At 40.2% G+C, this 13,687-nt stretch overlaps 1 protein-coding gene across 1 annotated transcript in view; it reads left to right on the top strand.

Moving 5' to 3' along the window:
• Positions 1–8,956, top strand: part of TBX20 (T-box transcription factor 20) — a 59,726-nt gene extending 50,770 nt beyond the window's left edge. The window contains exon 5 of the mRNA XM_056804275.1: positions 3,295–8,956. Coding sequence (XP_056660253.1) covers positions 3,295–3,635 — 341 coding nt within the window. The 3' untranslated portion in view covers positions 3,636–8,956. The remainder of the gene's footprint in view (positions 1–3,294) is intronic.
• The last annotated feature ends 4,731 nt before the right edge of the window (positions 8,957–13,687 follow it).

Here is a 13,687-nt window from a genome sequence, read left to right as displayed (position 1 = left end):
AAACATTTAAAGAGGGGACCAAAGAAAAGGGGGTGACAAAGACAGGATAGTTGATTTAAGGCTGGCCCCAGTGCTTGAGAAAAATCAGAGAGGGGCATGACAATCATTTTCGAGTATTTGGAGAGTGGTCAAGTGGAAGAAAGGATAGACTTCTTTGACTTAACCTAAAGGGACAGAACTTTGAGGAAAAATAAGGTAAGTTTACACTTAATGTTAGGAAAACCTCCCTAACAAGCTCAGATGTCTTGAAGTGCTTCTGGAGAAAACGAGACACATTGCCCCAAAGTCTGGATGGCCCATTGTCAGGTATATTATAAAAGGACCCCTTTGAGGTATAGGTTGGAGTGGATGACCATAGGGTGTCCTTTCACATTCAGAACCACTGGGATTCTGTAATGTTAAATTAAATATTCTATGTCTTCAGGTAATCCCATAGTTGTTAGATCTCTCATATCCAGCCTTGGACACTTACTAGTCATGTGATCCTGGGCAATTCCATTTAAACTTTGTCTGCCTCAGTTTCCTCAACTGTAAAATAAGGATAATAATAGCATCTCCCTCTCAGCATTGTTGTGAGGATCAAATGAGATATTTGTAAAGTATTTTGGTAGGTGCTTTATATAGATGCTTATTCCTTCTCTCTCTTCTCCCATGCCAAAGGATCCCATTTCAGATACTTATTAGTGGTGTGACTGACTCTGGCTAAGACCTTTCCTCTCTCTTGGTGCCAGTTCTTTTTTGGTAAAATGAAGGGCCTGAAGACAAAAGCCTCCAATGTTTCTATATCCATGATTCTTTAGTCCCATTTATAAAATCTTAGCATGGAAGGTGACCTCTCACTCACTGAAGAAATTATTTCTGTCATAGCCCCCCAAAGAAATCTTGTAGCCTCTTCTTAATAATTTCCAGTGATGGAGAACTCACCACCTTCAAAGAGAACAATACTGAATAGCTCTAATTGTTGGGAAATTCTTCCTTGTATGGAACCAAAATCTGCCTTCCTATAATTTTATCTATTGTTCTTAGAACCATCTTCTCCTTGGAGCTATCCAGAGAAGGGGAAATACTTCTTTTACATGACAACTCTATAGGTGTATGTATTTAGAATAAGAATAGACCTCTGTAGGGAATTAAAATTAAGGGTTTGACTAAAATATGTGAAAATTATAAATAATATGGTGGTCGCCGATTTAAAACATTATAGCTCAAGCCAAACTGACTTTCAATAGTTTTTATTTACAAAATAAGTGGAGAAGGTGAAAGTTGAGAAATACAAAAAGAGGGTAGAGAAGATATTTAGCCTATCACACTAAATATTGCTCCAGACTCGGCCTGGCACAACTTGTTAACCCTCAACCAGAATTAATCTCTCTCCAGAAGTCGGGAAAGGAAAGCCAGCTATTCACTCATCCAAATTCCCTCCAAGAGGCAGTTTGAGCTGAAGACAATGACCTGTTAAGGACAATTCCTAAAGCCGACCTCTAGCCCCAGAAATTCAGGGCTTTTATAGTGACTTCTTGTCCCTTCCCCTCTTCACAGGGGCCAATCACAGCTTTAAAATTATCTAGCACAGCCCAGGGTGGGCAGTGTCCTGTGGGAATCCACTTATCATCCTCTGGAGGTGTAAACTCTTATCAAAAGTATTCACAATTTCCTGACTGATTGAGTTGTTACTCACTTTATGCCTTGCCAATACTCTTACCTAGTGTCTGGTGAGGTATTAAGTAGGGGTACTAGAAGAAAGTCTGATTTATACTTCACAGTCTGGTAAGGTACTAAGTAGGGATACTTAAGTTAGTGTTAACCAAGTGTTAACTCAAAATAGACAAAGGGAATAAAGAATTCCCCTTCATACCTCTTTGGTAACAGAGAAAACAGAGGCTTAGTGAGTGAAATGATTTGCCCAGGGTCATATAGCCAGTAAGTGTCTTAGTTAGGATTTGAACCCAGGCCTCCTTGGCTCTGGACCCAGTACTCTGTCCACTATGCCACAGGAGCCATCATATACTCTCTCTCGCTATACATTCCTTTTTGGTTTTTGTTTAGATGGATGTATGATTTCATCATCCTAGAGAATGTCCTCCACTAAAACAGATGAATAATTCACCTGCACCTTGTCTTAGAGAACAACCTGGAATTATATAGCCAACCTTTGCCATGTGCCAGAGTTTTCTTTTTTCCCCACCAGGCTAAACATCTCACATTATAGAATGTATTTTCCAGACTTTTCACCCCTCCTGGTTATCCTATTTGGAGCACATTCATGTTTGGCAACATCCTTGACTGAAAGAAATGACCAGAGTGCCCAGTTGCGGTCTGACCAGTTCAGGGCATGGGGTTATCTGACAAATTCTCCTTTGTTCAGGACATAAAACTGCCATTTATGTAGTTTCTAGATGACAGCCATGTTGCATTTGAACTCAAATGGAACTTCAAACCAGTTAGTTTTGCAGGGGGCATAAAGGCTGGCATCCATGGAATGATGATGTCCCAAAAAGATTCATTGTGCTCCTGTTCACCACTTGAATGGTCCTGGGCAAGGTAACTCAACTCCCTGAACTTCGGTTTCCTCAAATTTAAATGAGGAGGCTGAGCTAGTTAGATGCCACTAAGATTCCTCCCAGCTTTACAACCTATAATCCTACATATGAGGGACTCAGAGGGGGTCTATTGGTAATTAGTCTCAGTGACTCTGACCACTGGGCCACTTTGTTGAAGGTGACGTTTATGATCATTAGGCCATACTGGTCAGATTACATCCTTGGATTTGCTCATGAAGATTGGAAAAGATGAAGGTCCATGTCCACTGCTTAGAGTTCCTAAATCTTAGCATGACTCAGTTGCTTTCTGGACATGGACTGACCATCCACATGAGATACACGTCTCCATTTAATCAATAATATGGCTTTATAATGCTTTGTAATTCCATGTTGTGAGATGCATACCCTGCTCTCCCCTCAGTAGAATGTAAGCTCCCTATGACCGGAGACTGTTTTGTTTCTGTCTTAGTATTGCCAGAGCCCTGCTTGGAGCAGGCACATAAAAAACATTTCCTGAATTGGATTACATTTTTTGGACCAAAAATGAGTCTCTTTCCCCAATGACATGAACTCATTCAAGTCTGTAGTTGCTTATGAGGACCATCCTGTAACACTTACTGGCCAGTTTCAGCTGAGCCCCTTAAAGTACACTCCGTAGGGTCACTGCTTCAGGTAATTGCGATGGGCTATCCAGTCCCTGATTTGCATCCTGAAATGCAGGTTCTAATTAATTGATATGCTTTTTTGTTCACAGGATCAGCTTTTACTGCATCTGACAATTTGTCACTCAGCTCCTGGGTATCCTCTTCTTCCAGTTTTCCTGGATTCCAGCACCCCCAGTCTCTGACTGCCTTGGGTACCAGCACTGCCTCCATCGCCACATCCATCCCTCACCCCATCCAGGGATCTCTGCCCCCATATAGCCGCCTTGGGATGCCTCTTGCCCCATCTGCCATCGCTACCTCCATGCCGGGAAGTGGGCCCACGTTCCCTTCCTTCCACATGCCCAGATACCACCATTACTTTCAACAGGGGCCTTATGCTGCCATCCAGGGACTGCGCCACTCCTCTACAGTGATGACACCATTTGTATGACTGGCCCAAGAAGAGGGCAACCTGGATGTAGAATAGGCAAACTTGGAATGAAGATGTAGGGTGGGGATGTGGTGACGAATGGGAGACTCTCCATGGAGGCATGGAACCATTCAAGAGGAGAGATGGACCCCTAATCCCATCAACGGTTAACACAATGCACTCACTGTGGGCCAGCAGCCATCTGTAGAAGGGCTAACTTTTGACTTAGTAATGCCCATCCGGAACATTCGGAGAAAATGTAGTGCATCATACATTACACATGAGTATAAATGCTACGTGGATGCAGTCATGGACAGATCCAAGGCGGAGAGGATTCCGTTCTGTTTTTTCACAGGTGTGAAGAACTTCACAAGAGGCAATACCGTAGGTTGTACTCATACAATACCATCTCTCCCTGTAAATAACAGGCGTCATTACTGAAGTATTTGTAATGTGGTAGCTTGAGCATGTTTAGTTTCCCTTAGCATTAGTTTGCTGAGAAAGCAACCCTAAAAGACGGGTGTCTTTTTTGTTCATGACTATGCGGTAGTTATTTCCAAGCATCCTTTTGTAATACTGATAGGCCAGAACCATCCACACCTAGCTCCCCTTCATCCTGACTTCCCTCCCAGCTCCACAGTCCTCCCCTTTTCTCTTGGCCTCTTGCCATTTGTGTATAGGAAAATGCTTCGCGAAATCTTTCTCAAGTAAGAGACTGTAGATATCACACCCTGACCGCCCAGAAGCTTTGTTTTCAGGAGTGGGGTTCTCTAAAAAAAAAGAAAAAATCCTGCATATAGACGTATTGGTGAGCACTTTAAAACCCACAGTTTCAGGCAGTATCAGAGGATTTGTTTCGCTCATCACTAGAGACTTTGAACTTGCTCTGGAAGGATAACTCTGCCAGTGATGCCCAAGTCTCAAGGTCAGACTGGACAAAATTCCCATCTCCATCTCCTGAAGGTCAGCTCCTGTATCAAGCAGATGTTCCCCAATGCCCAGGTTTGTTAGCACCATTTATGAGTGATGGGCACCCTTGGGGGAGATGCCCTAGTGCCAGATTTAGTCATGGTTTATTGAACTCGTACCCCAAACACCGTAGATTTCTAAAGATTTTTATTATATCTTTATTTGATTGTAAGATTCTCAAGGTTCACTTTGAACTTTCTTCTTCTCTTCCTCTTCATCCCCTGAATCCCCAGCCTTATTCTTATCTAGAAGAGTTATATCTAACTCATGAAGCAAGTAATTGGCAAACCAAGGAGTTCAGAATCCATCCATGCTACCTATAGTTTCTCGTAGGCTAAGGATGGAGACATGACCTGTGATTGCCTTAGTCTACAGAGTTTCCTCATCTAAAAGTAAGGAAAACCATACTGTGAGCAATGACTTGTCCAAGGTAATTCTTGTCCAGCAAGTATGTATTAGAGATGGGACTTGGCCTTCTTGGTTCCAAGGCTGTCTTTCATTCCTTCTTACAGTGTTTATAATAACCGTATCATAGTAGGTGAATCAATCTAATATGCCTGAGTAACTTGTATCTGAACATCCATTTCTGACTTTGTGGATGTCTTGAGTTTCAGGTATAGAACAAAAACATGCTGATGTCTGCATTTTGGGCAGCATATAAACATCTGTTATTGATGGCATTGTTAATTGGGGGGTTTTATGTGATCCTGTTCATCAGCATTCTTGCAGGCAAAGAGATCACATGATGCACGTGACATTAATAATACCTCCAATGTGGCAGCTGATAATAGAGGCATATTTGGGGGGGTGCCATGTATTCATTGCCTCAAGGCCCACAGCTTCATCAACTTTGTGCTCTCCAAATCCGAATGCCTCCCAGGATCTATGCCAGCCTCTGAGAACATATGACAAGACCCCAAATTTAGTATCAAAGGAACTTTAGAGATGATCTAACTCAACCACCCCACTCTCCAGAGGAGGAAACTGAGGTTTGGAGAGTTGTCCATCACATAGCTAGACCATGTTTGAGGCAGGATTTGAACCCCAGGTTTCCAGAGTTAAAGACCATCTCTACATCCCTGGCACCATGCTATATAGTCCGCCTGCATGATAATAAGACCATGATGGAATGTCACACCTGCATTTCTCCACTGTGTTTCTAAGATTAGTTACTGAGAAAGAGTCACTGTTTAAGCCAGGCTTTTGAGAAGTCTCTGCTCCTCAGAGCTATGCAGAGACCCTTGGACGGTTTCAATGGCTTCCAACAAACACGCTGTAGACCAAGCCTTGACTTATTTTGAAGGTATTTGTGTTGAGCCTATAAATGAAACCTCCATAATGAAGGAAGGTCTTACTAGCTCGTAGCGTTGTCAATATCTCTTCTCAATATTGCCTGAAGTAGACACACGTCCAATGAAGATTCCACTCTCTCTAATGCTCTCCTAGCTTGTTGGTTTCTGAATTACTTGTACGGAATGCCCGTCCAGCCATGTGCTTTTCAGAGAAACGGGCAGGATTCTCGTAGCCCGACTGGGGTGCTTCACAAATCGACACGTTACTCACAGGTTTGTGGGTCTTTGTGAAATGCCCCCTTCCACAGAAATGGTTCCTAAACTCACGTCTTCAGTGTTTTATCATGGAATCAGGGCAAATTAGCAGGTCAGAAACCAGCAGCTTAAAGTCTGTTCTTTGGGAAACAGGATTTACATTTGCCTTTTAAAAACCCTTTTAGGACTCTTTAAACAAGAGGAAGGAAAAAACGAGACTGGGAGCCCAGATTGCCAGCAGCTATCCTCTCCTGGACACAGGCCCTTACAGAGAACCCCATCCCCTTTGGGGGTTCCAAGTGTTTTTCTCAACATGCTAGGAATCTATAACCTAAAATTTCCATGCCTTTAGCACAGAAGATATTAGCAGGGCTACCCACTACTTTGGAATAATAAGAGGAAGCCTGGTATGAATCAGTGTTTTTTAAAGTCTACATTTGGGTGTTTTAATTTTTAAAATGCAGTTCTTTTAAAAATACAGAGCTTTGCACATAGTGGGCACTTAATAAATACTTACTAAATGGCTGAATTGAAATATGTATATGGAAACAGCAATGAACAGCTAATTTTTCGATAATAGCTCATATTTATTTAGCCCTCTTTTCACCAGGACCCTGCCAGGTAGGGAGTGCCAAAAAAACCCCCATTATATCCCCTTCTTAGAAAAGGGAGCTGTGGTTTAGAGAGAGTACGTGACTAATGATTGATCCAAGGTCATACAGCTAACAGTAAAAATGGCTCACCCTTTGTTTAGTTTATGTGGTTTACAAAGCATTTTACATACACCATCTCACTGGAGCTTCACAGCCCTGTGAGGGAGGTACTAGATAGAGATAGCGACACTTTTTTTTATTGCCTAATGATTCTACAAATACCTGTCTATAATATCTTCTGTCAAATAGTTTTGAAGACTCTATTTACCATATTGTTTATCCTATTCATTTGCTTGGCAAACTTGTTATCCCATAGGTTGTGCAATGGCAAAGTTCTAAAATAGAGGGACCCAAAAATAATGACCTTTATACCTGTATTGCGGACACCTCTAAGCCCATTTTCATTGTAGTTTTTGTTTAAAGACAAGAGAGGAGAGGGGAAGATAAAAGAGGAAGACAGAAGAAGAAATAGAGACAAAAAGGAGAGAGAGAGAGAGAGAGAGAGAGAGAGAGAGAGAGAGAGAGAGAGAGAGAGAGAGAGAGACAGAGACAGAGACAGAGAGAGAGAAACAGAGAGAGAGAGAGAGAGAGAGAGAGGGAGAGAGAGAGATAGATAGATAGAGAGAGAGAGAGAGAGAGAGACAGAGAGAGAGAAACAGAGAGAGAGAGACAGAGAGAGAGAGAGAGAGAGGGAGAGAGAGAGAGATAGATAGATAGAGAGAGAGAGAGAGAGAGAGAGAGAGAGAGAGAGGAGGGGGAGGGAGAGAGAGAAAGAGAGAGAGACAGAGATAGAGACAGAGAGACAGAGACAGAGAAAGGGAGAAAGAGGAGGAAAGGAAGCTGGAAGGGAAGGAGAGAGTAAGTTAGTTCAGTAAGTTTAGGTTGACAGCTCCTAGATATTGCTCTTTAGAAATTTTCCAGCCCCCATCCTGACAGTGGTAGTTTATTGGTTCCTGAAAAGATGGATGAAAGAGACAGGGTTGGATATCTGAGTGGCCCACCAGCCTCCCTATTAAGGAGGCCATTGGATAGGAAGTTTAAAAACCATTTATGGTACAAATCACTGTGGTATTGAAATGATTGTGTAAAGGGTTGTACCACAGGGGTTGCAAAGCCTTCTGGAGATACCTCAGTAGTTTCCTTCTCTTCCCTGCCTATGTGGTCCAGATGCCACGGAAGTCAGAATCCCCCCTGGAGGTCAATCAATCATAGCCACAATGCTGTTCTCTTAGCCATTTGAAGAAATGTTGCGGGCATCCGGCTATTTAACCCACAGGCTTAGCCCAGGGAATTATTTCAGATATCACCATCATGTTCAACAACAATTAGAAATGTTCATCCTCTTCTTTTCAAAAGCAAGTATTTGGGGTTTACTAGGGTAGGGAAGAAAAAGAAAGGCTAAAAAACTGGAGGATAGAAAATCCTTTAGCAATATGGTAGACAGGAGTCATCAGAACAAGTCCTTCTTGTTATCATTTAGAAAATAGTTCTATGTCTTTCTTCAGCATGCTCAAAGTCTAAAACTTCCTCTATATTTATTTGGTGGGCAGGTAAATGTGACTTTCTGCTCTACCCCTCCCTGCCACCCGATACCCTTTCCTTAAAAACTGTTGCTATTATCTAAGGGAATGGTTGCCAAGTCAACACACTTTTTTTTCAACTTTGAATTCTATCTAGATAGTATCTGGACAAGAAATACATCTGGTTGTATTTCACCTCTGGCACACTTGAATAATATAGTAGCTTTCTTTTGACTCTCAGAAATCTAAAGGAAGATTTATTTTCACAGAAAGGTATAAACTGGATGCTGCCCATTCAAGAGAATGTATTACCCCCACTTCTGCTGTTTGCTGTGTTCATTTGTCATTTAATTAATTGTGTGGGAACAGTCACCATGTAATGAAGTGTGTGTATGGGGGGTAGGGCATGGGAAATGTTTTATGAAAAAAATAAATTATAAGCCTAACACTATGACATAACATTTAAGGAGTTTCTTTTTAAGTGCAATATATTTATTTCTGCTAGAAATGTAATATCAATAGTATGTAATATTTGAAGCATTAAATGTTATTTGTAAACAGCTTAAAATTATATTTCACCCCCAAATTGTACAGATGTGCAAATGTGTGGATATTAATTTCTTTCATTAAAACATGGTGTGTTTTGATATAAATTTCTAATTTATCCTAACATTTATCTAATCCAACTACCAAGAATCGTAGGATCCCAGAATTTCAAGCTAGACTTCCAGTGGATGTCTAACACAATCTACAGTGGAAAATAACTTTCCTCTCCAACCTGCCTGACAATTGGGAATGGGACCTTTGTTTACCTGAAAACTTCCAGTGAGGGCAAGCCCAGCCCCATTGGAGGCAGCCCACTCTACTTTGGGACAGCTCTACTTGTTAGGTAGTTTTTACTGACATCAAATCTAAGTTGACCTCTTTGTAGCTTCCACCGGTGACCTACCTCTGCTTTCTGAGGACAAAAACAGAACAAGTTAGATCCCTCTTCTCCTTGGCAGACCTTCAACTATTTCAAGATCACTATCATGTCCCGCATCCTCTCCATCCTCTAGCTTTCTCTTCTACAGGTTTTTAAGCACCCCAATCCCTTCAATGAGTCCACATATATATGGTAGGCCCTATACAAGTTGCCCTTCTCCAGAGGTTCTCCAGCTTATCCGTGTTCTTCTTCGAATATCGTTCTCCAAACTGAGCACAAGACTTATTTCTAGAAATTAGGCCACTCTTCTTTCGACCCAACCGTCCTTCAGATTTCTTTGCCTTCGTATCAGAATATTGCTTCCTAGTAACCTAGCAGTCCACACTAAGAGATCTTGTAGCCTCCAAGATATTTTTACAGACAGGCTGATAACTATTCAGCTATTCTTTCCAAGCCTTGTAGCTATGAGGTTGGTTTTTTAAAACCTTAGCATAAGATTGGATATTTATGTGGCTTCAAGTAAATGATTTATTCTTTTTGGTGCTCAGTAAGTCAGTCATTCAAGAATCATATATGCCAGACATTATGCTAAGTGTTGGGGAAACCCAGTGAAAAGAAAGACATACCCTCAAGGAGCCAAGATTTGAATGGAAGAAGACAACACGCAAAAGGGAGCTGCAAGTTTGGAGAGAGAGGAGAAAGTGGGTTCCTGGGCATGGCAGCAAAATCTGGAAATTTAGAAGCAGAACCAGGGGAAAGAGGAAAGTTGGTAGACCTTCAGGCCTTTCCTCAAAATGGAAATTCTAGGAGGTAACTCACCAATGGAAATTCCTCAGTTTCTTTATTTGTTCAATAAAAGAGTTGGATTAGATGATCTCCAATGTCCTTTCCTGAACTAAAATGTTATAATTCAATGATTTTAGCTATGTGGTTTTCAAGAACTTAATTTCCTTCTCTGGAACTCTGTTGTTTCATCTAAAAAACAAAGGAGTTGGATTAAGTGTTGTCTAAATTCCCCAAAGTGCTAAAATTTCATCATTGACTTAAATAAAAGTCATGCGACACTAGGTTATACTTGAAGAACATTTCTCTGGCTGTGAACCTCTGCTTTCTTCACATGTCCTCTTGGCATTGCAATATGTGGACATATGTGGTTGCCTTGAAGAATACCATCGGAAGCGACAATGTAAATGGTCTGAGGATGAATGAACTTTCTTATTCCTTGGCAAATTCAATTGAGGCTTAGGGCAGCCTAAAGGATAGTTTATTCCTTTGCTCCATTGTCCAGTAACAATAAAATTGAAAAACTAGCTGAGGAATCCTGGACCCTAACTTCCCGACATGAAGGAGGAGACACAAAGGGAAAGCAAGAGATGGAGGGACATGAGTCTAGGAGGAGGGAGAGTGCCCTAGGGATCCAGTGAAGTTGGCATTCAGATGATGGCGACAAACTCACAAAGGGGCAAAGTACCCTTCTCTCAGTGACACCATCCAGCAAAGCCCCAGTTGCCCTAGTACAGTTAAGGCTTTGCACAAGGGATGCTTGTTTCTCCTTCCAGTGATCTGGAGACAGATGCGAGAATACATTCTTTCTTCACTCGGATTTTGTGTCTTTGTCAAAGTCTTTGCAGACTGGGGCTAGATTTAAGGATAGTGGCTGCCCTAGGGTGGACAGTCTTGAGCTCTGAGTTTTTTTACCTGACCTGAGCTGTATACCATAGGCAACAACTCAGGAAATTCTGTTAGGAGAAAAGATCTGCTGATGATAAAATATCTGAAGCTTTGCTGCCAGTCCCTAACTTCCCTCCTTTCATGCCATCCCAGAGGCATCCTCCCTGTCCTTCTCCCACCCTCCAGGCAGCATGGTGCCAGTTTGGGAAGTTTGGCCTCTTTCTCCATTTAGAACACCGTTTCATATTTACTTTTGCTTTTAAATGTGTGTATACGTGGGGTAAAGGCTGTTAGACATACAAAATGTGACTTGACACAGGCTCTATTTTCCCTAAGAATGACTGATTTCCACACTCCTTAGTATAGCCCAATGTTCATTTATTCATGTATTCCTTCACAAAATCAAAGGATTTCACCGTTGGAAGACATCCACAGGTATGATCATAGCCATGGTTATAAAAGTGATGGGGTTAAAAAGAGACCAAAGAAGCAATCTTTGCCCTCCAGGAGCTTATATCCACTACACTGGCAGTGGGGAACAGCTGGTTTTAAGTAAGTAAATCATCCAGGGCTCAGACAGAACAAGTGCAATCCCACTTCATCAGGGCTGCCTTTTAAACATTCAAAGACACTCTAGCTTCCATGAACCTTCTAAGCTCTCTGGGTCCAGTGTGCTCTCTTCCGACACTCTGCTGCTTGTCTGTATCTTTCTTGAAATGCTGGTGCCCAGAATTGATCACAGTGCTTTACAGGTTGTACATGTCAAAGAGAGCAGGGTACCTTGAAATGAATGATTGGCTGCCTTTTTCTGGAAATCATGTCTCTCAGCATAGAAGTGTTCCCAAGATCATATTGGCATTTTGGCCCACCTGTCACTGGTTGGCTTACTCTTATTGAGTTCATCACTGTGAAAACTCGATACATACATATATATATGTATGTATGTATACATATATATATTTCATTTAAAATTTTTTAAATTTAAAAAAATTTAGTTCAAAAATTTCTCCCCCCCTTATTTAACCTTCTATTAATCTGAGCAGTTTATTTTTTCTAAGTATTCATCCATTTCACTTAGGTGATCAGTTTTACTGGCATATAATTGGGCAAAATAATTCCCAATTCATCTACATTGGTGGTATATTCATCCTTTTCATTTTTGACGCTAGTAAGTTGGTTTTCTTTCATTTTTTAAAATCAATGTCCATGAATTGGGTAACGACTGAACAAATTGTGGCATATGATTGTGAGGGAATGATAATAAAAATGACAGGCTAAATTAAAAAATAACATCGACCTATATGAAATTATGAAAAGCAATGAGTAGAAATAAGCGAATATTATACATCTACAAAACAAATACTTGAAGAATAACTTATGAATGTCTACCTATAGAGAATGAACTGATAAATAGAAACATAAAAGACATAGTTTACATATGTATATAATTTTTTTTTAATCAAGTGATCCCTTTATTATGGGGAAGGGATGGAAAGAGATACATATCTAGGACTTTTGGTGTGATCAACAAACAATTAATAGAAACTACAAAATTAAATTAAATTAAACAAGGGTTTGTCTATTTTATTGTGGGTTTTTGTCATAAACTAGCTCAGAGTTTTATTTATTAGTTTATTTTTTTACTTTCAATTTTATAATCTCTCCTTTGACTTTCAGGATTTTCATGTTGGTATTTAACTGGAGATTTAAAATTTGTTCTTTAAAAACCATTTTTTTAAAGTTGTATACCCAATTCACTGATCTGCTTTTTCTCTCTTTTATTGATGCAGGCACTTAGAGATATAAAGTTTCCACTTTGGCTGCATCCCACAAATTATAGAATGGTGTCTTATTTCATTCTCTTCAGGGAAATCATTGATTATTTCTATGATTTCTTCTTTGACTCACTCACTCTTTAGGATTAGACTACTTTGTTTCCAATTAGCTTTTAATCTATGCTTCCACAGTACTTTATTAAATGTTATTACATTATGATATAAAATGGCTTATTTAATATTTCTGCATTTGGTTGTAAGGTTTTTATGCCCTAATACATAATCAGTTTTTGTTAAGGTGCCATGTACAGCTGAGAGAAAGGTATACTCCTTTCTATTTTCATTCAGTTTTTTTTAAGTCTATAATATCTAAGTTTTCTAAGATTCTATTCTTATTCTCAACTATTTTATGGTTAGATTTATCTAGCTCTTAGAGGGGATAGTTGAAGTCTCCCACTAATATAATTTTAATGTATCTTTCCTACTACAATGCAGTTAACTTTTTCTTTAAGAATTGGAATGTTATGCCATTTTATGCATATATGTTTATTATGGATTTTACTTCACTTTCTATGGCTCCTTTTGGCGTGATGTAGTGCCCCTGCTTATCCCTTTTAATTAGGCCTATTTTTGTTTTTCTTGTCTGAGATCATGATTGGTAACCCCTCCTTTTGTACTTCAGTGGAAGCATAATAGATTCTGTACCAGGCTCTTGTTTTTAATTCTGTGCATATCTGTTTCAAGTATGTTTCTTGTAAACAATATATTGTTGGATTCTGGTTTCTAATCCATTCTGCTACTTGCTTCAGTTTTATGAGTGAGTTTATTCCATTCACATTTACAATGATGATTATGGTGCATTTCCCTCCATCCCATTTTCTTCTCTTGACCTTTCTCTGTCTTGCCTTTCCCCTTTTCTAAAGTGTGCTTTGCTTATCACTACCTTCTTTGATCTGCCCTCTATTTTATCACCCCTTTTTGCATCATCCCCTTCTCCACCCATTATCCTGTTG

The sequence above is a fragment of the Monodelphis domestica genome, chromosome 7 (assembly GCF_027887165.1).
Source record: "Monodelphis domestica isolate mMonDom1 chromosome 7, mMonDom1.pri, whole genome shotgun sequence".
Lineage (NCBI taxonomy): Eukaryota > Metazoa > Chordata > Mammalia > Didelphimorphia > Didelphidae > Monodelphis > Monodelphis domestica.
Note: the sequence above shows the minus strand (reverse complement) of the source record. Positions and strands in the feature narration are given on the sequence as shown.